The 23,037-nt window shown below is 35.0% G+C and overlaps 1 protein-coding gene across 4 annotated transcripts in view; it reads right to left on the minus strand.

The window, feature by feature from the left end:
* The window catches only part of PPIG (peptidylprolyl isomerase G), a 45,050-nt gene that overhangs the window by 13,295 nt on the left and 8,718 nt on the right, over positions 1-23,037 (minus strand). For 2 of the 4 annotated variants that reach the window (XM_049616056.1, XM_049616058.1), the window contains exons 2-8: positions 16,930-17,007; positions 16,764-16,838; positions 16,088-16,195; positions 15,436-15,480; positions 14,057-14,144; positions 8,966-8,995; positions 8,736-8,875 (exon numbers count right to left, since the gene is read on the minus strand). In XM_049616056.1, the coding sequence (XP_049472013.1) occupies positions 8,736-8,875; positions 8,966-8,995; positions 14,057-14,144; positions 15,436-15,480; positions 16,088-16,195; positions 16,764-16,838; positions 16,930-16,990 (547 nt within the window). In that variant the 5' untranslated portion in view covers positions 16,991-17,007. Of the gene's footprint in view, positions 1-8,735; positions 8,876-8,965; positions 9,057-14,056; positions 14,145-15,435; positions 15,481-16,087; positions 16,196-16,763; positions 16,839-16,929; positions 17,008-18,606; positions 20,296-23,037 lie in introns of those variants that run through there. The other 2 variants (XM_049616057.1, XM_049616059.1) reach the window with 2 other exon arrangements.

A 23,037-nucleotide genomic window follows, 5' to 3' on the forward strand; every position in this document is an offset into this window, starting at 1 on the left:
TTGGCCATGACTTAATTGTTGGAAGGTGGGTAAATGAACACTGTTGTTTGGTTATAGTACTTCAACCATTTTGTATATGTTAATATTTTCCATGATAAAAAAATATCAGAGGACAAAGAAAACACATCTTTGGACTACTGGTTGTTTATAGACCTTAACTGAAAGGGTTAACTGCTGGTTTATAACATTTCCTTTAGCCTCAGGAACACCTGAGGCACAAGTGCCATATCATTCTTGAAACCCTTAACTCAGAATTCATAGGAGTGTACTAATTCCAAGATAAATGACAACCGGTCTGAAATTACTATGTCCTTTACCAAGGACTTGCAGTTCACTGCCAAAATAATTTTTCCAGTACCAATGAATGCTAACACATTGGAGAATGGGTACAAGGTATAAAAGGTGAAGGGACACCAGGTAATGGTTTCATCACACAGCCATGTTCCTCTGGATCATGAAAATAACAAGTGTGAGATGCCTGGGACATACACAAGCTCTGCCTGGAAATCATGAGATCTCCACTATGTTGTTGCTGTATAAACTGTTCTGTTTCCTGTCCAGTGTATCTTTTTAACTTTTCATTTTCTGAAAAGTTTGAGAGAGTGCAAGCAGGGGAGGGGCAAAGAAAGAGGGAGACACAGATTTTGAAGCAGGCTCCAGGCTCTGAGCTGTCAGCACACTGCTCAATGTGGAGCCCAAACCTATGAGCTGTGAGATCATGACATGAGCCAAAGTTTGCTGCCAAACTGACTGAGCCACCCAAGCGCCCTTGGTATTATCCTTTCTTAAAGGAAAATAAACTTAGTGCTGAATGAAGTCTATTTTGTCTCATGAGTTCAATTGTTAACCTGAAGCCAAGACTACTACTGTTGAGGCAGAATAGGTATCTAAACATGTATAAACTGAAACATCTACTTATATATACTACAAACCTGAGAGATGGGTGGGTGGCCACGGGTAATCAAACTTAAAACAACTGAAGGAATAAATTAATAATAAGTAACTCTAAATAAAAATTTAAGAGCACATAATAGGCAAGCAAAATAAAAATATCCCATATAAATACAGTAATGCTTTAATTGATTACCATGATTACTAGCTCCAACCTATATTTTGCAATGAGATTCTTTCCTATGAGAAATATACTGCAGTTGGTTTATTTAACAAACAAGCCTATTCTCCCCACCAAATGTACTGAATATATTTCAAATAACCATTATTTAGTTCACACATGACTTTTCAAGAAAACATCTGAGCGAAGCAAGATATCGCAACAATACGAAATGCCAGAACTATTTGTATGGTAATATAATCTGCCTGAATACCAGATGACATCTGCTATACAAGGAAAATAAACTGTGTTTTAGGAAAAACGCCCTGGAAGAGAACTTAGAAAGCTCTAAGGTTAAAAAGGTGTCCTCTTCTGATGTTTGTCAATATTACTTTTTAAGTGAAATTTAGTTTACATGTACCTTTCCTATGATCTGCTCAGAAAAGGAGAGAAAATGACTGAGAAAGAAATGGCAAGTTAAAGAAGAGTAAAAAGGCAAAAAATAGAGACATGACAAAATCAGTATTAGTTCTAACAAAATGTATCTGGATTCTCAAAATCTGTGTTAAAACTAAAATAAAAATATGATTTAGGCACTTTGAGAATCTGACTGAAACTTTATCCTTCTCAGATCAGTAAGTACAGATGACCAAACCCCTGTACAGTCAAAAATCCACATGTAATTTTTGACTCCACAAAAACTTAACTGCAAACAGCCTGTTCGAGTAACATATTTTGTATGTTAATGGATTATATACTGTATTCCTAAAATAAGCTAGAGAAAAATATTAAGAAAACTGTAAGGAAAGAAAACACATTTACAGTACTGCACTGTATTTATATATTAAAAAAAAAATCCATGTATAAGTGGAACCATGCAGTTCAAACCTGTACACGTGTTCACAGGTCAACCATATGTTTAACTGAACAGTATATAGATCTATACCCACCATGATGCCAGGATACAAAGATAAAGAATAGTAGAGTTTATGGGGAAATTCCATAATAAACTCATAAGACATGCACCTTCCCTCACAGAGTTTAGAATCTATTTAGAAAGTAAGACCAAGAAGTGTGAACTCAATAGCAAACAGCATCAGAAAATATACATGTAAGTCCTAAGTGTTCTAAAAACTCTGACTATAGGGGCACCTGGGTTGAGTGTCCAATTTTGGCTGAGGTCATGATCTCATAGTTTGGGGGTTTGAGCCCCATGTCAGGATCTGTGCTAACAGCTCAGAGCCTGGAGCCTGCTTCAGATTCTCTGTCTCCCTCTCTCTCTGCCCGTCTCCTGCTTGCACTGTTTCTCTCTCTCAAAAATAAACACTAAAAAATGTATATATATATAAAAAGAAACTGACTATAAATTGTATATATATGGATTTAGAAGAGAGTATAGTCAATAAGGAAAAGAGTAAAGTAGAAAGGCTTTGAAGAATTACAGTCAGTTCCACTGTTATACAACCTATGTATTCCTATAAATCACTGTGCTATATATGAAAAATTGCACAAGAAAAACCACATGGCTTATGGGAAAAATGGGGAAAGGGGCGCAAAATTCAAACTTCATCAATGATACATAAAAAAGAATAAGAAACTAATAAAAATAGCAGCAGAGTTTTACACATGTTAAATGGTTAAGAAATACATAAATATGTGGGAACGCAAACTGGTGCAGCCACTCTGGAAAACAGTATGGAGGTTCCTCAAAAAACTAAAAATAGAACTGCCCTATAATCCAGTAATTCCACTACTGGGTATTTACCCAAAGAATATAAAAACACAAATTCAAAAAGATATATGCACCCCTGTTTACTGCATCATTATTTACCATAGTGAAATTATGGAAGCTGCCCCCACTGATAGATGAATGGATAAAGATGTGGTATATGCACAATGGAATATTACTCAGCCATAAAAAAAGAATGAAAACTTTTCATCTGCAACAACATGGATGGATCTAGAGGATATTAACACTAAGTAAAGTAAGACAGTCAGTGAAAGACAAATACCATATACTTTCACTCACATGGAATTTAAGAAACAAAACAACGAACAAAGAAAAAAGAGACAACCAAAAAACCCCTTATAAGACTATAGAGAACAAACTGATAGTTACCAGAGTGGGACAGGATGGCTGAATAGGTGAAAAGGATTAAGAGTACACTTATCATGATGAGTACTGAGTAACGTACAGAGTTGCTGAATCACTAAAACTAATATATCAATCAATCAAATGGTGAAAGGAATTTCTCCAAATAGAAAGGAAATAACAGAAAGTGACTTGGAATTTCAAAAAGAAAAAACAATAGAATGAGTAAAAGATAAGGGATAAAGGAATGAAATCAGTTCATATAAATGGTTCTTAAATTAAAAGATGTTGACATCAGTGATGCCTGGGTGGCTCAGCTGGTTAAGCAACTGACTCTCAATTTCAGCTCAGGTCATGATCTCAGTTTGTGAGACTGAGCCCTACACTGCGGTCTGCACTGACAGCACAGAGCCTGCTTGGGATTCTCTTTCCCCACTTCTCTCTCTGCCCCTGCCCTATTCTCTCTCTCAAGATAAATAAAACTTAAAAAAACAAAACAAAACAAAACAAAACCCTAACCTATTAAGGCTGGTAAAGATTACAAGTTTGGTTGGGCCACCTGGGTGGCTTAGTTGGTTAAGCATCTTGACTTCGGCTCAGGTCATGATCTCACGGTTCATTGAGTCAAGTCCCATATCAGGCTCTGTACTGACAGCTCAGAGCCTGGAGTCTGCTTTGGATTCTGTGTCTCCCTCTCTCTCTCTCTGCCCCTCCCCTTCTTGCCCTCTGTCTCCCTCACTCAAAAATAAACAAACATTAAAAAAAAAAAAAAAAAAAAGATTACAGAGTTCGGCAATACGTGGCTTTGCAAAGTATATAAGGGTAATTTATTTTCTAATGTTTATTTTTTTTTGAGAGAGAGAGAGAGATAGCATGAGCAGGAGAGGGCAGAGAGAGAGAGGGAGACACAGAACCCAAAGCAGGCTCCAGATTCTGAGTTGTCTGCATAGAGCCTGACATGGGGCTCAAACTCACACACCATGAGATCATGACCTGAGCCAAAGTCAGACGATTAACCGAATGAGCCACCCAGGTGCCCCAGAAGGTAATTTATTTTCTTATATTCATTGTCAGTGTCTACCAAAATTACAAATGCATGACCCCTGTAGTCTATTAATTCCACTTTTAAGAATTTATTCTATGTGACCAAAATTCACATACATTTAGACCAATATACAAAATGTGGGAATGAAAATTGATGGGCAGAGATTGGAAGAAGACTTTTCATTGACTGACTATCCTTTTTGGCCTCTAAATTTTCAACCAAATTAATATATTAAATGTTAAAAACTGTAGATATTTTAAAACTTCCCAATATGACAATAATGGGATACTGCCAAAAAAACAAACAAAAAACCCTACTACTTGCCTTACCACTTACACAAAATCTATTTCAAAGTATCTGTAACAAACATTTAAGTATCCTTAAGGTAAAAATGAAACACTACCTAAAGCAAAACCACAATGCAAGTTAAAAATCATAATGGATGAAAACAAATAACAAAGAATAACACTTTAAACTTGTGGGCCATTTCTGGATAGTTTTTTAGATTATGTGATTTGCTTATCACTATGTAAAAGAATTTCCTAAACCTATTCACTGACCTTTTGGGAGGGTGGGGTAGGGTACAGTGTGATCTTTTTTTTTTTTTTTTAACGTTTATATTTGAGATAGAGACAGAGCATGAACGGGGGAGGGTCAGAGAGAGAGAGAGGGAGACACAGAATCTGAAACAGGCTCCAGGCTCTGAGCTGTCAGCACAGAGCCTGACACCGGGCTTGAACTCACGAACGAACCGCAAGATCATGACCCGAGCCGAAGTCGGACGCTTAACCCACTGAGCCACCGAGGCGCCCCACAGTGTAATCTTATTAATGAGGTACTGATTCTACTAGTATGATAAAGTAAAACAAACTCCAGAACATTTTACTTGTAAAGATTTCAGGTAAAAAAAAAAAAAAAAAAAATGCTGCCTTATTCATTTTATTTGAGATCTACAGATTTTATATCAATGAATTTCACATGAAACCTTTATATTGAAGGCAATTTCTAGGGCATCACCAAATAGGATAGAATAAAGAATAGAACTATTCCTAAAATAGGTCTCCTTTAGGTATTTTCATTTCATATTACTGGTCTCATCTCCTAGATAGTTTCTAAGTTTAACATCCCACTATCTTCCAGCACAAGTTCCATCATCACTGCTCCTAATTCCAGGTTAAGAACAATGAATGGGATCCTCTTACTATATAAATGAATCTCTGGTGTTCTTTACCGTCTCCTGAGTACAAGATTCACTGACTGTTTCCCCCATTCTGTTTTTTTTGTGTATTGCCAGGCAATGTTTCCTACCACATACAGGCAAAACTTCTACTCATACAACTATCTATTGTATATCCATCTGTAACTCAGCACTTGTGTTTCTGTAATATAAAACTCTATGTAATATAGCAATGGCCCCATCTCTTATTGCATGGTCAAGGTGTGTACAGACCTCTCTTTTAACCTGAGGTCATGCCAACTCCTGAAAAATCAGTAAGCAGCTTGACTTAAGTAGTGGTTTCATTCTTTGGTGGTCTATGTTCCATCCTCCATTCTGTCCCTTGACAGCCTCTACAGAAATGCAGTTTTTATTAGCCTCCAGTGTTCCATTCCTACATGTGTTGGAAGGTTCTTTTTCTTAACTCTGAACCTTCTCAGGTATATTCAAATAGCTACAAAAAACAGAATTTCCAATTCTGCAACAGCAAAAGGGATAAAGGCCCAAGAAGATTGCCCAGACTCACCAAGACCATATACAGGTGGGCCCAGACAGTCAGAATTCTTCAGAAGTCTTTTTGTTTTCTTTCAGGAAGTTAGAAAAAGAAAAAAAAAAGATTCTGTATTTATTTCTTTTTAAACTGGGGTGTAAATCTCTCAAACAAGATTTTAAATATAATGATGAACACCACAGTGTTGCATAAAGCTTTCTGACTGTTTCCAATTTAAAGCTGTAAGGAGGCCATCAAACTTACAAATTGGATGTGAGACACAGCTCTGCCTAAAAAAAGATTATATAGATGCATGACAAAATCCATTCTGACCAATGTTCTGAATAGTAATTAAAGGACTGCAGGGTAATAGGTTCCAAACTTTGTGACTTCAAATATAAAGATCTTTTCATATTTCCACAGTATAGACCAGAACAGGGTAGGCATGGGAGTATGGCTTAAAACACACTTGACCTTTACATGAACTCCTGGGCAGACACTAATAAAGGGCCAAATGTTCCCTCCCCACCTGCTAAAACTGATAAGGGCAAGGTATGCTTCCTTAGCAAGAGTTTGAGGGACACACAGTAGGACACTACATCAACTTTCAGCACAACTGTCTGGTCACAATGGCATCAGCAAAATTAGCATTTATTTCTACATGTGAAAATACATTATGAAGACAAATAATAACATACAAAGAGTGCACTCATTCACTTTCTCATTCTTTCAGCAATAATTCAAACACTGACCTTTTATTACTAAAAGAATGTTTACACCAAATTTATTAGAAAATCTATGCTTATGGTTTAAAATGTGCATTTATTACCCCAATTTCTTTCTAAATATATATACCACAGTATCCTTAACTTTTATAAGCAGAGAATATATCCTAACACAAGAGACCTTAAAGAGGCACAAGAGACATAAAGTACAAGAAAAAACCCAAGTTTTTAGTAGAAAATAAAAGATAAAAATTTCCTAGATGATGTGAGAAGAAATAATGCCTTAAACGAAAATATTCCAATGATACTAACAGTCTTAACGATTAAGTATCAGTATCAGGGTGTAAAATTTGCAAACATTAATACACTGTTTTTGTTTTTTTTAATGTAAGATACTCAGTAACATCTCATTCTTCACTGGATCTTCACAAACACAAAACATATATTATACATGTTGTTTGTACATAAAGATAGACAGCCAGCCTTATGAATACCAGCAAGTTATATAAACAGTCCCATTATGAGCTGCAGCATATTCCTGCAATGGTTTACAAAGTATATATATATTTAATATGATAGAGAAGAAAATTATCAGAATCGAAGTGGAATACAGAAAATAGAAAATTAAAAATATAAGCTTCTATGACTAGTTTGGGTGTTTTTAAATTAAAAGAAAACAAATGTGCCTATTTCTAAATGACACAAAGGAAATCAGTATACCTAAAACTTGAGAACAGAATGTTCTACTTAGGGCAATTCTGAAAAGAATGTTAAAGACTTTAATGAGTTAGCAATACATAACAGAAAAGGCTCTAAAACTGGAGCCAGCAAGCTTGGGTTTGAAGCTTAGTTCCCTGCTGTGGTAAAAACCTTAATCTTCTTGACTATCCTCATCTGTAAAATGGGAGAAATTAGTACAGAGTTATTGTAAGGATCAGAATGGATTTATAGGGGCACCTAGGTGGCTGAGTTGCTTAAGTGTCAGACTCGTGACTTTGGATCAGGTCATGATCTCAGTTTGGTTGTGCGATGGAGCTCCGCGTGCATCTGTGCTTGACAGTATGGAGCCTGCTTGGGATTGTCTGTCTCTCTCTCTCTCAAAAATAAATAAATTAAAAGAAAAAAAAAGAAAAGAAAAGAAAAGAAAAGATTATAGATGACTCTCACATTCGTTAAACATGAAAAACTAAGTATGGATACTATTCCCTAGACTAGTAAGAACAGGAAGAATACAGTCCATTTATTATTTTATTGTTTTCTACACAGGTAATCTCACCCCATTAATTTTAGGGTAATGAAGGACCCAATATTTGTCAAAAATAATGGCAGTTACGTATTTCACATATATAATATAAACACTTAAAACATTAAGTAAACAAAAAAATATTAAGTAAACAAAGTTCCATAATATCATACCAAACTATTGGTCATGTTAATTTCAAATGTTCTGGTCTAAGTAAAGAAGTTTCTCAAATATTCCAAATACTTCTGAATCTCAGTAGTGCATAAAGGGAAATAATTATTCCCTTTAGTTTCTTTATGTTATTCTCTTCAATTGTCATCGTTCCCTCACTGTGTCTTTCTCTAGAAGAGTATTTATTTACCATGCTATTTATACAACTACAGTTAAAAAACAAAACAAAACAAAACAAAACCCCAAAACAAAGTGGAAGGAGAAGGATAAATTATAGCAAATTAACAAGAAGGGAGAATTAGAGGGGCACCTGGGTGGCTCAGTCGGTTAAGCGTCTGACTTTGGCTCAGGTCATGATCTTATGGTTTGTAAGTTCAAGCCCTGTGTTGGGCTCTGTACTGACAGCTCAGAGCCTGGAGCCTGCTTCGGATTCTGTGTCTCCCTCTCTCTCCGCCCCTCCCCCGCTCACACTGTGACTCCCCCCCTCTCTCTCAAAGGTAAATAAACATTAATTTTTTTTTTTAATGGGAAAACTAGATGACTCCGTAGTAAATGAACAAAGTGTGAAGATAAAAGACATTCAGAAAACACAAATGCCTCATATATATATTCACATTAGTATGAATTTCACACCAACAATTTAGAATGTCTCTGATCGTTTAGCATGCATAAGAATTATCAGAAATATGTGCTTGTTTTTACCTTTAGATTTGGGAATTAGCTCTCCACAACTGAGTATCCGCACCTCAGCAAATGGTTTGCTAGCTGCATCTGTTTTCTGATTTTCTATCTCTCTTACAACTTCTTGGCCAGATATCACTTGCCCAAAAACAACATGATGCCTAAAGAGTAAAGTAAAGATGATTAAATAAAAGCTTTTAATTTTAACATTAATTTAAAGTGGTCAAAAAATAAATTAAAATAATCTTTACCCATCTAAATGAGGAGTTGGCTTCGTTGTTCTTTGGAAGTCATCAGATAGAAGAATAAAAACAAAGTCAGAGAAAAACAAAGTTAGCATCTCTAAAAAGGAAAAGAAAATAACTGCATTGGAAACAAAGCTGCATACAAAGAAATCACATGCTATTTTAACATAATAGAATTTTATTACATTAACCTTAAGTCGAACAGAAAAAATTCAAGATGCCTTCTACATAATGTATTTTCAAAAACTCATTCTGATCATGAAAGTAATACCACTCATTGTTGAGAACTTACACGTTAACTAAAGTTGACATTTTGGTGTTATTTCCATTCATCCACGTTTCTTGCATGTGCCTGGGTTCTTACTGAACATGTAGAATGTTCTATGGTTTTTATAAATTCTATTGTATGAACAGACCACAATTTAACAAAAGATTCCACTAGTTTATGGGTTTAACAATAGTGCTTTTTCAACCTTAACATTTTAAACAGTTAAAACATAGATCAACTGCATAACTGTGGTTTTGTTTTCCACAGTTTCAGTCACCTATGGTAACCTGTGGTCAGTCCAGTCTAGAAGCAGATGATCCTCCATCTGACATACTATCAGTTCAAAAGTAACCTAACACTACACCACAATGCCTGTTATTCACCTCACTTCATCTCATCAGGTAGGCATTTTATCATCTCACATCATAAGAAGGGTAAGTACAATACAGTAAGAGATTCTGATAGAGACCACATTCATATAACTTTTGTTACAGTGTATTGTTCTTTTTGCTATTGTTGTTAATCTCTTATTATCCCTAAATTGTAAATTAAACTTTATCACAGGCATGTCTATATAGGAAAACATGTAATATATAGAGAGTTCAGTACTATATGAAGTTTCAGGCATCCACTGGGGGGAATCTTTGAAACGTACTTCCCGTGAATAAAAGGGGACTTACTGTATATATTCAGATGGGCCTCACATGTGTTCTGTTGACTAGAACAGAAATGGTCCATATAGTGTTTGTAAAAATTTTAATTAGTTGCCAACATTAAAAGTTTTGGATACTTTCACTCAAAAATCCAGAATTCAGACCTTCTGGAACGCCGGGCTGACTATCCCTATCTTTTTAATACATGGATTATCAGTTTAGATTCTTGTCCCAGCAGGCTTTACTGGCTTATGTTACCGAAGATCCAAAGACCTTCGAGTTTATTTTCCCTGATATACAAACAAACTTCACATTGAAGAAATCTGGATTAAAACTTTTGACAAAATTCAAAATAAGCAAAAAGTCCTGCAAATGAAGTAATTTTGTAAAATCTTTTTTTCTACTCCACACCAAACTTAAAATCTTTGTAGTTAAGAAGATTGGTATTGGTGTAGAATGAAGATGGACACTGTATATCATTTATTATGTTAAAGAATCTTATCAAACAAGGCATTAGATGGGGTGCCTGGGTGGCTCAGTCGGTTAAGCGTCCGACTTGAGCTCAGGTCATGACCTCCTGAGTCATCAGTTGGGAGCCCCACACTGGGCTCTGTGCTGACAGTTCAGAGCCTGGAGCCTGCTTCAGACTCCGTGTCTCCCTCCCTCTCTGCCCCTCCCCCACCTGCACTCTGTCTCTCTCAAAAATAAACATTAAAAAAAGTTTTTGAAAAGGCACTAGAAATTTGGAAGAAGGAACACAATCTAAGCTAACCTTTAGTTAAAGCCCACATGATACTAATTAACAAAAATTCAAACATGTTCATGTATTTTCATAAGTTCACCTTACATGTAAAACTAACCCCTTACTGTTTTCTTCCTACAACAGATATGTTCACCTGAAGTTGCTTAAACTATTTAGAGATGTAAAAACCATTGTGTATACCCTATGTGTATTTGTATTACATGTTACATTCAACGTATACATATATTTTGTATCTAGATTTAGTCAAACCTCACTTCACAGATTACATAACTTACAAATTCACTTCCTCACTAGAATTCATTTATAACCCCTAAACCAATACTCTGCGTTTTCATGGTCATTCTCGAATTGGTGAAAAAGTGTATTGAAGAGGAGCAGAAAAATGAGAACTCTTGTACAGTGCTGACAGGAATATAAAATGATGCAACCACTGTGGAAAACAGTTTAATGGTTCCTCACAGAGTTAACCATAGACAAATATTGCATGATTCTGCTTGTGGATCTAAAAAAAATTTTTTTAATGTTTTATTTATTTTTAAGACAGAGAGAGACTGAGCATGAGTGGGGATGGGGCAGAGAGGGAGACACAGAATGTGAAGCAGGCTGCAGGCTCTGAGCTGTCAGCACAGAGCCCAACGTGAGGCTCAAACTCACGAACTGTGAGATCATGACCTGAGCCGAAGTTGGACACTCAACCGACTGAGCCACCCGGGCGCCCCTGCTTGTATATCTAGAATAGGAAATTCATGGAGACAGAAAACAGAATAGAGGTTACCAGGGGCTGAGGGTAAAAAGAAATGGGTTTCTGGGACAATGAAACCATTTTGGAAACAGTGGTGACAGTGGCACAATATTGTGAATATAATTAATACCATTAAATTATACACTTAAAAATGATTAAAATGGCAAATTTCATATCACATATGTTGCCACAATAAAAAAGTTTAAGATTAAAAAACTGAAGTTGTCTCCTTTAAAAACAATAAAAACAAAACACAAGTTAAAGAAGGGTTACCTAGAAATTAAGAGAGATAAGGGAAAATCAACACATAGAGTGAAGATTCTGAGAATATACGTGAAGGATTACATAAACTTAACAGAAGTTTTGGATAGCACAGGAAGGGTTTTAATTTAAAAACAAATGATAACAGTGTTGTTGAGGATCTGGTGACACTGGAACTTGCATACTATACTGTTGATACTAGAGTACATTATATAGCAATATATATATATATATATATATATAGAAAGACTTAAAAATATGTAAACATTTCACTAGTAAACTTCTAGCAACTTATGTAAAATAGTTAAAAATGCTTCAAACAATAGGTACAACAATGTTCACTGCAGCAGTTTGAAAACCAGGAAGCAAGCCAAATGTTCAAAATTTAGATAAATAAAGAGGGTCCTCAGTGGCTCAGTCAGTTAAGCATCCAACTCTTGATTTCAGCTTAGGTCATGATCTCACTGTTTTGTAGGTTCAAGTCCTGCATCAGGCTCTGCACTGATCCTGCAGAGCCTGCTCGGGATTCTCTCTCCCTCTCTCTGTCCCTCCCCTGCATGCTCACTCTCTTGGTCTCTCCCAGAATAAATAAATAAACTTAAAAAAAAAATTAGACAAATAAAGCATAGTACATTCAACCAATGGATTCACGTATAGCTATCAAAATATTAATACTTAGCTATGTGCAGAGATTTATATTGTATCCAAAGTTGTTTATAGAGTATATGCAACATTTAGGTTACATTTTTATTGCAGAGAAAGACATTCTGGGGACAGGAATTTTTTCTTCTATTTATCTGTGTTCTTATTTTTCTACGACCAACATGATATAAATTGTTTTCATTTAAAAAATCAGAAAGACAATTAATTGCCTTAAAAAGGCAATTAGTTGAATGAACTAGAGTCTATTCACACACCAGAGTAATATGCAGCTGCAAGATAAATGAAAAGGATCTCTATGAACTGATATGGAGTGATTTCCAGGATATATGGCTAAGTGAAAAGAACAAAAAACACTGTATGTAGTATGCTATCTGTTGTGTAAGAAAAAAAGGAAAATAAAAAAAATATATATGTATCTGTGCTTATTTTTGTAAAAAGAAATAGAGGAAGATAAGCCAGAAACTAATAAGGTTTGGTTACTAATATGGATGGATGGGAATGGGATGAAAAAATGGGGAATGGCAATGGAGTGAAAAGTTAGGTGGGAGCGATACTTAAGAGGTATTCTTTTTGAATCACGTTTTATAAACTTAAAAAAAAAAAAAAAACTAAAAACTAATCATGGTGAGAGAACAAAATATAATCATACACAAATCAACCTAACATATTTTGAGCCACAAAACCACACAAAATTCACACCAAAACCACACAAAATTCACACCAAAAGGCACTAATCTGAGCCACTTTTAAACACAGTATTTTAACTACATAACCCTCGGTCTAAAAACAAAAATAACTATAAGTAAATAGCAACTCTAGTTAGTAGGTTACTTTTCATAGAATAGAATAGCAAGTTTTTAAATAGAATTCAGCAAATGGGTAGAAATTCTGAAGATAATGGGAGCCAGGTTTTTCACTATTGAAGACGGGAATTACAAATATGGAATAGTAAATCACTGGAATAAGCCATATGGTGCTTACAGATTAAGTTCTTCTGAGACAAGGAGAGTCTATTGAGGAGGAGAGCAAATCTGTACCGATAGGACGTGATAAAAAATATGCACTGTTGAAGAGTCCTGCCCAAAACTTTTTGGGGTTCAGAATTGGAAGCATTAGCAGTACCCACTTTGGAGCTATAAATAATTTTTAGTAAGTACGCAAATTCACAAATATAGAATCTTTGAATAATGAGAATCAACTGCATTTCATTCTTTGTAAACAAGTAATTTATAAAGAGATACTCTGCAAATATTCTTATTATTAAATTTGTGCTCTGAATAGATAATTCTTTCCTCAGTCATTATGGAGATGACTACAAAATGGTGACTTTTCTATCATTCCTTTTAAATTTATTAGCTGACATTCTACTAAGAAACAGCTTTGTCTTCTCCCTTGTTATTTATTCGTTTATTATTTATACCTGTACGGGCTGCTGGATTTCTATTTTATTTAATAATCCGATACTATCATTATTTATTTTGATGCTCAAATTTTCCTAATCTGGCCAGGGGGAACCTTACCCCTTCAGTCTGGCTCCTGTGTCGTTTTGACAAGTCTTCATCATTTGGAAACTTAAGCAGTACAGTTCAATTTCACTTTTAACAATTTTACTCTCTCCAACAATTCACTGTTCCCCTTCCTTCAAAAATTTTCCCCATTATGGATCCCTCTCCTATTTATTAGCAATCAATGAGAAATGACACACCAAAAAAGGGATATTTTAAATGATCACAGCATAAATACTTACATGAAGAACTGTGAACCGTTTGTGTCCTTCCCTCTGTTGGCCATAGACAAGAGAAATTCTTTGTTGTGTTTAACAGCAAAACTCTCATCTACAGAGAAGCGAAGCTTTCAGTTATATTACAGGCATAAACTCCAAAAAATTTCATTTTCACTCTTCATATCTTATTTTCATATGTGCTCTGTAGCACCAGACAAAATTTAGATAAAAGGTTAAAAGAAGAAAGAATCAAATATTAACCAATTCCTTCTTCCACCTTTTTAGATTAAAACATCTAATTTTCAATCCCTTGCTATAAATTCAAATACTATTATCACCCCCCCTTTCTTTCCATTTGCATTTACTTGTCTTTTATATCATTTTGGAAAAGACAATACAATTTTCTTTGCTTATTCAAACAAAAAAATAAAACGTTCCTAAAAAAGGAAGAGAAAGAAAACAGATAGGATTCTTTTACACTTCCTCTGTTTCTTTTCTGAGCACAAAAAAGCACATATGGTTATTTTAAGCACAGAGAGGCACTCATTAACTTAATCTCTGCCACAGCATCATTTATTGCAAAGAGTAGCTTGCTTTCCAATCTTGGATTCGAATATGAGAACCACCCAAGTAGAACGTGAAATAAAATTTTACTGAATTCCTGAAGTGAAAAATATGAAATACGAAATTATTTCCACATTCATGTTTATAGTCTTTCAAATAATCTTCACATTAATAAAAAATTCCAGAGAGAAAATTTTAATTTGAGAAAAACATTATCCAAAGTTTAAAATATCAAAGGGATTTTTTTTTTTTTAAGTGCACAGAAGGGGAGCCTGGGTGGCTCAGTTGGTTAAGCATCTGACTTATGGTTTCGGCTCAGGTCATGATCTCACGGTTTCTGGGTTCAAGCCCTTGCATCAGGCTCCACGCTGGCTTGGGATTCTCTTTCTCTTACTCTCTCCCTGTCCTTCCCCTGCTCATGCTCACTCTCTTTCTCTCTCAAAATAAATAAACTTAAAAAATAAACAAATAAAAAAAATGCACAGAAAAATGGACCCACTAAACATGTGAGTACTGTTAGTATGAAATATTGCTAAATCTGTTTTAATAAAGATTAAGGTTAAGCTGTGGAAGTGCCCAATCTAGCACTATAATTCTAAGACTTTATTATAGATCATTGAAACCCTTCAAATAATATGATGTATTAATGTTCTAAACACACAAAAAATCCTACCTCTATAAAAAGTCTATCATATAAATTTTTTCACAAAAAGATTAACTTTTGGATTCACTGACTGTAGTTGGATATTAGTATACTGTTTAATAATCTTATTGATTCAATAGAGAAAAATGAAATACAGAAAACATTAAAAATACAATTTAAATGTAAACATCTTTACCTTCAAAAAATCCTCCATAAATAGATTCCCCTCCTCGTCCATTTCCTAAGAATGAGAAACATGGACTCTTGAACTCCCAAGACAGTAATCTCTTTGAAGGCGCCACCTAAACAAAATGCTTCTTACAAAGTAGGTGCTTAAATGACTTTGAATTAAAAATACTCAAAGGTTCACAGCAAATCATAAAAGATATTAAAGTCAATACTGACAAGATCCCAAATTACTTTCTTTTCTCTATGATACAAGAGTTAAGAATGTGACAAAGTCTCTATTAAGATTTGTGGAAAAAAGAACACTCAGATTCTAGTGATTATGTAGATCTTTGAACAAAAATTAGATTTTTTCCCAAAATGTCTTTAAAAATACAATTTCAGTGTTTTTACAATTTAAAAGTATAGGTAAAAACTATATTATAGTTAAGGATTACTAGTTTTGACAAAACCAAACACACACACTGACAAATTACTACGAGATGAATAGTGTTTTTTAATTCAGAAGCACATTTATGAAATTAATTCATGCATCAAAAGTAAAATCTCCTATGTGCCTCCTTCTTTTTGTCTGTGAGTACTTCTAGAGACTTGTCTAACTTTAAGGTCTATGATACCTAACAAAGTATTATGATTTTCTTTTGTGGGATTCAAAGTCTTACCTTCACTGAAGTCACCACCTTGAACCATAAAATCCTTGACAACTCTGTGAAAGAGACAACTCTTATAATGTAATGGTTTCTGAGTTGATTTCCCTGTCCCCTTTTCACCTACAGAGAAGAAAAATTAGTAAGCCATTTAGTAGGAAAAAAATCAAGCAGGCAGTATTAAAGAAAAATTAATGAGGAAAGCTTTTCCCTGTAAAATATACCTCTCTTGAACTATGTAGATTGTGAATTTTTTTTAAGTTCATTTAAAAATCACCAGTGTTTTTCTGGAGAGTGTAGAAATGTAGAAATCAATCTCAGATAAAAGCCCATTGCAAGTAGTATTTCTAGGGGCACCTAGGTGACTCAGTCAGTTGAGAATTCGACACTTGATTTCAGCTCAGGTCATTACCCCAGGGGGTCATGGGATTGAGCCTTGCATCAAGCTCTGTGCTGAGCATGGAGCCTGCTTAAGATTCTCTCTCTCTTCCTCTCCCTCTCCTTCTGCTCCTCTCCCCCAGTTATGTGCTCTCTCACTCACTCTCAACTAAGTAGTATTTCTAAGAATTACTTTCACATCCTGGGCAATGGTACATAATCTGCATGGGGAAATCTAAAATCTGTTAAATAAGAAAATTAAAACCATAGTCAAATGGGACTAGCATCAGGGCAACTGAAAATGTCAACAAACCTGTACAAAGACAACGAAAGTTCTCGCATGTTTTGGGGCACACATCAGAAAATAATTCAAAGACAACTCTTCCAGCTGAAAAAGAAAGAAGCTGGTTTATACTTTACCAATTTAAAATATTAAATATTCATTTATAAATGTTATATAGGAATATTAATTTTCTTACCAGGTTGATTATTAATGGCAATGTCAAAAAAACATCGAGGACGCTGAACCTTTATTCCCATGGCTCCAATACTTCAATCTATGAATAAAATGCAGTTTCAGGCAAACAGACCAAAACAGCAAAAAAAATTTTTTATGAATTTCTGGGGAAAAAATTCTGGAGCATAAACTGGAAATTTAGTTGAACTTATTTTGATATTTACTTCCATGAAAATATAGATTCTTTCTTGGGGGGGGGGAGTAGATTGCATTTTGTGAAGCAAATAGAAAAGACATAAAAGAAAGGCCTTAGCCATAATATAATAAAACTTTTATTTTAACAACTGAACATACATTGCCACTCAAACAGAAAATTGTATTGTCTGTATGATGAGTGAACTCCACAAGATTAAATAGAGAAAAATCAAGGACAGACTGATCCAACCCTTTTGCTCCTTGGAAACAAAAACAAAAGTTTTGATTACAATGGTGTTTAAAAAAGAAAAACATTCAAATTCCTAAAAAATACCAAAAATAAGTTATCAAGGAAGAAAGTGGGATATTTTAATGATAGAAATATATAGTAGGTTTCCTTCCTGAGTAAAAGCACATTACATATGAGGCTATTTTCTGATCATGAGCAAGAGCCTATAGTGATATACTAGTGTAGACAAAAAATACCAATAGGTGACATACTACTCTGTGTGAATACTTTTATCTATATAGCAGATAGCTATTATTTAACATTCTTTTGCTAAGGCATTTATCTGAAGGACTTAGATGTTTCAATCATGATTCCTGATGGGAAATGACAGGTTAAGGTGAAGAGCAGAAGAAACAAAGGTACTTAGTTTAAACAGCATCCAAAATTATGGACTATAAAAATGAGTTTCATCGGCTCAGAATAGAGATTGAAATGTATACGCTTTTCTGAAAATTATCCTAAGCTGGTAGCTCTGCAAAAGGTCCAGTGAAGCTGTGAAAAATCTATATCCTCCATCCTAAATAGATTCCTCCTTTTATCAATTTTTAGGTAGCTTCAATGTAGATTGTAAGAAATAATATACAGTGTGTACTTTACCCATTTTCCTCCAATGATAACATTTTAGAAAACTGTTGTATAATAGCACAACTGTAGCGTAAAAGCAGAACAACGTTGATATAATCCTTTATTCCATTCACATTTCCGTTTTACTGGCACTCATCTTTGTGCCTGTTATTTAGCTCTACAAAATTTCATCACATATGTAGGTTTATATATCTACCAACATCCCTTATCAATTTTACGGACCCCAAACACATAAATTGGGGATTAAATTACACAAAAGATAGATTATATTGCATTAAAATTCAACCCAAGTGTTGCATATTCACTTTTGGCATTACTGTATGGGAAAGGGGGAAAATACCATTTTCTCATGACTTCTCAATTTTATTTCTAACAGGTAAAATAGATATTAGAATTTGTTTCACATGAAACAAAGCAAAAAATCTAAACTTTCAATCCTCCAGTAGGCTACATAGACTTCCTGAAAACAATGAAACAACAAAAAAAAACTTAGTAATTTTAGGATCTTGCCAAGTTTGTTGCATTAAGTGTTTACTTGTATAGAATTTCAATTCCTGCACACTTGAAATTGAGGGTATGTTGAATCCATAAATCTGAGGAAACTATCTTATCTTAAAAACTACTTAGTACCTGATTATCCTTTATCTTCAAAATAATTTTTGTAGGCCTTCTTCTCTACTTTTGGGGGTGGAGGAAGAGAAGGGAAATATTAATGATTTATTTTCCTCCAAAGAAACTTCTACAGCTACTTGTTTAACCACAATATCCCAGTTGGAGATTTCTATTATTACAAAATGATTACTATGGTATAGATAATACTGCCCCAAATAGCTTATAATTACAGTTAATTTCCTACATACAGTACTGAATTCTTGAAAACAAACTCCCAGTTGGAAAACCAGGCATCATTTATGACAGGTCAGAAAAATCCCTAGTTACTCTTAGCCTTTTATTTTTTAACTTTTTTTTAAATGTTTAAGAGAGAGAGAGAGAGAGAGAGAGAGAGAGAGAGAGAGTGTGTGTGTGTGTGTGTGTGTGTGTGTGTGTGTGTGTATGTGAGCTGGGGGTTGGGGGCAGAGAAAGGGAGACACAGAATCAGAAGCATGTGGGACCCCAACTCACGAGCTATGAGATCATGCATGACCTGAAGTCTGATGCTTAACCGACTGAGCCACCCAGACGCCCCACCCTTAACCTTTTAGACACACCTTTGATAATTTTCCAAGTTTCTCAATTCTAGAGCACAATGTAAAAAATCCTATAGCTCTGGGACCTCGAAACTGCAATGAATACCACCACTAATTTATGGAGTTTTATGATCACAAGTGGGAGCTACCAGTATAGTGTTTGTTTTGTTTATTCTGAGGGCTGTTTACATAGGGGAATTCACTTTGGGAAAACATTGAGCTACACTTACATTTTATGTAGCTTTTGGTATGCTATGTTACATTTCAATAAAAAGTTTACTTTATTAAAAATAATATATCTAGAACAAAACTTTACTTCTTTATCCCCAGTTCTCTCAGAACTCAGTAAATATTATTACTGTCCATCGTCTTTGGTTGCACTTTCCTTCACAGCCCATTATTCAAACTATTAGGAAGTCGGCTTGGCACTGACTGAATTTTAGCTTCAAAAATTATCCTGGAGTACCTGGGGATTGAGCATCGACTCTTGATTTCAGCTCGAGTCATGATCCCAGGATTGTGGAATTGAGACCTGCGTTGGGCTCCGTGCTGAGGCCCTTAAGATTCTCTCTGCCCCTCTCCCCAACTTGCCCTCTAAAAAAAACCCAAAAAAACCAAAAAACCCCAAAAATCCCACATGCTCCCACCATCTTTACCATTATTATTATTTCTTATCTGGAATGTTGCAATAGCCTCCTAATTGGTTTTCCTTGCTTTTACTTAGTTCTCTATTTTCTATTCTCATTAGAATAACCAAAGTGGAATGATTCTTTAAAAGTACATTTACCACTTCATTCCCCTGCCTAATATTTTCTAACATCTATCACATTTAATAAAAATGTCCTTCCATGGGGGTGCTTGGGTAGCTCAGTGGGTTAACTGTCCAACTCCTGGTTTTGGCTCAGGTCATGATCTCACAGTTTCATGGGTTCAAGCCCTGCATAGGGCACTGCACTGACAATGCAGAGCTTGCTTGGGATTCTCTCTCTACCCCTCCTTCTCTTTGTGCCCCTTCCCGACGCGTGCTATGTCCCTCTAAAAATAAACTTAAAAAAAAAAAAATTCAAAATGTCTTTCCATGCATTTCAAGAACCTAAACTAGCACTGTCCAATAGAAACATGAGTCACATACATAAGTTTTAAATTTGTAGTAGCCACATTAAAAAAAAAACAAAAACAGGTCAAATAATGTATTTTATTCAACTATGTCCAAAATACTACTTCAACATATAATTGACATAAAAATGTTATTAATGAGCTATTTCATTCTTTTTTGGGTAGTGAGTCTTAGAAATCCAGTGCTTATCAATTCAGAAAGTCATGTTTCAAGAACTCAATAACTGCATGTGGCTCATAGCTACTGCTACACTAGACAGCACAGATGTAAATATTTTAGCTAATGACCTCCATGACTTCATCTAACATTCTTCTTCTCCTTAGACACATGTGTTCCAGCTGTTCTTCAAACATCCCAAGGCCTAGCCCTTCATCAGGTCTTTCACACTTGTTGTTTCCTCTGTGTGGGATGCTCTTACCCCAGATCTTCCCCTTGTTCATTCCCTCACTTCACTTAAATCACTGCTCAAGCATCCCCTCCACATGAAACCATCACTGACCAGTATATTCAAAGGTGCAGCCCTTGTCCTCCAACACTTTATATCCCCTTACTTGTCGTATTTTTCTTCGAAGTATTTACTGCTAATTGATATTTTATTATAAATTCAAGTTTTTATACCTATTCTTCTTACTAGAATATAAGCTCTGTGATGTGATAAACCTTTTTCAATTTTGCTCTCTTAATTCCTACTGCCTCAAACAGTGCTTGGCCATGGCAAGAAATCAGTATTTAATAAATAAATGAATATACATGAAAGGATAGGCATGTGTGAGAATGCTGTCTTGCAACACTGTAACACCCAAAAGGAAACATCCAGAATGTCCCACAATGAGAGAACAGCTAAATAAATTTTGGTATACAACGCTATTAAATATTACTTAGCAGTTTAAAAAGTCTACATACTCCAAAAATCCTGTTACTTAGCTTAAAAGAAAAAGAAAGCAAGTTGCATGTAAGTATTTTGTCTACACCCTCAAATAATACTCTTATTTCTACAGATAAAGAGTTACATATCAACATTGACAGTCCTCTATCAGAGGGGACTAAGAGTAGGAATGGAAGTCAATGGTAGTCCTTAGCTTTACTACTTTTTTTAATGTTTATTTCTGGAGAGACAGAACATGAGCGGGGGAGGTGCAGAGAGAGAGGGAGACACAGAGTCCGAAGCAGGCTCCAGGCTCTGAGCCGTCAGCACAGAGCCCGACGCGGGGCTCGAACTCACAAACCCTGAGATCATGACCTGAGCCGAAGTCGGACGCCCAACCGACTGAGCCACCCAGGCACCCCAGTAGTCTTTAGCTTTAAATGTGAGACTTGAATTTTTGCAGTGAGAATATATTCATGTAGTTTCCCAATTTAAAATAAAAAAAATTTTAAATAAAAAAATATATCTGTATAATAAAATAAAACAGTAGGAAATACACGATAATACTAACAGCCTATCCTTAAATGAAAGGGTCACATATGGTTTTCTCAGCCTCTTCATTTTCCAAGTTTTCTACAATAGAGACCTGTAAAAGAAACTCTTCAAAAGACCACTCAAAGTATTCATGTATTTTTTAAGTGTCTTACTTCCATGATTATTACTGTTGTTTGCATTTAACTCTAGAAGATCTTGGGAAATTACTTTTCTTTTTCACAAAACTGTGTGCCCCTCACCCCATGGAAACTAGGAATGATACATGTGAATATTTATCTAAACGCTGGATATTAAATAATTTCTCAGGTTCGTGAACAATGAAATAAATAATGAAGATAAATAGATTTGACTTCATGAAAAAAATTTATTATTTCTATTTGTCAGAAGAAAATTTAAAAAATTTAAGAAAAGGGGGAGATATTTTCAACAAACATGTTAACTTTTTACTATAGAACAGTGCTTAGGAATGGGGGCACTAGGACAATTCTTCACTGACTACGACCATCCTAACTCACTGCAAGAATATTAATCACCTGTGGCCCTATTTGTATCAGCACACCTGACAACCAAAAAACCTCTCTCACTGTCCTTCTGCCCCCACCTTTGGGAACTAATACCACAGGGTCCACACAGCAAACAATTAAAAGCACAAAAACCACACAAGGAAACATAATTTTAAAAAAGTAAAATTAAAAATATAAACTACACAAATGATTTTGCTAAGCAACTTGGCATTACAGACCAACAACTTTGAATATACTCACATTCATTGTAACCTTTAACACTTTAGTAATCAGTATCTTGGCATCTCTGTGAAGGTAACCATTTTAAATGAAATATTATTGATTTCGGTTTAATAATAATTGAAAACAACCTAATGTCCAGCACAACTGTTGAATAAATTAAGAAATATTCATATGATAGACTATTATACTGCCTATGAAAATGCAATTTTTAAAAATATAACATGGAAAAAATGTTAAATGAAAAAAGATACCAATACTGTATGGTTAAAAGGATTCTAAGTATAAAAAAATTCAGAGCACCTGGCTGGCTCAGTCAGAAGTGCACACGACTCTTGATCTTGGGGTCGTGAGTTCAAGCCCATGTTTACTAAAAAAAAAACCAAAAAAACTAACCCCCCCCCCCCAATCTACCTTTTCCCTTAAAAAAAATTCATATGTGGTCATTGAAGTGCTTTTTGCAATGGTAAAATAAAAAACAAACAAGTTGTACGGTAATACAAAATGGGTAGGGGGCGCCTGAGTGGCTCAGTTGGTTAGATGTCCGACTTTGGCTCAGGTCATGATCTCACGGTTTGTGTGTTCCGGCATGTC

The sequence above is a fragment of the Panthera uncia genome (assembly GCF_023721935.1).
Source record: "Panthera uncia isolate 11264 chromosome C1 unlocalized genomic scaffold, Puncia_PCG_1.0 HiC_scaffold_3, whole genome shotgun sequence".
Lineage (NCBI taxonomy): Eukaryota > Metazoa > Chordata > Mammalia > Carnivora > Felidae > Panthera > Panthera uncia.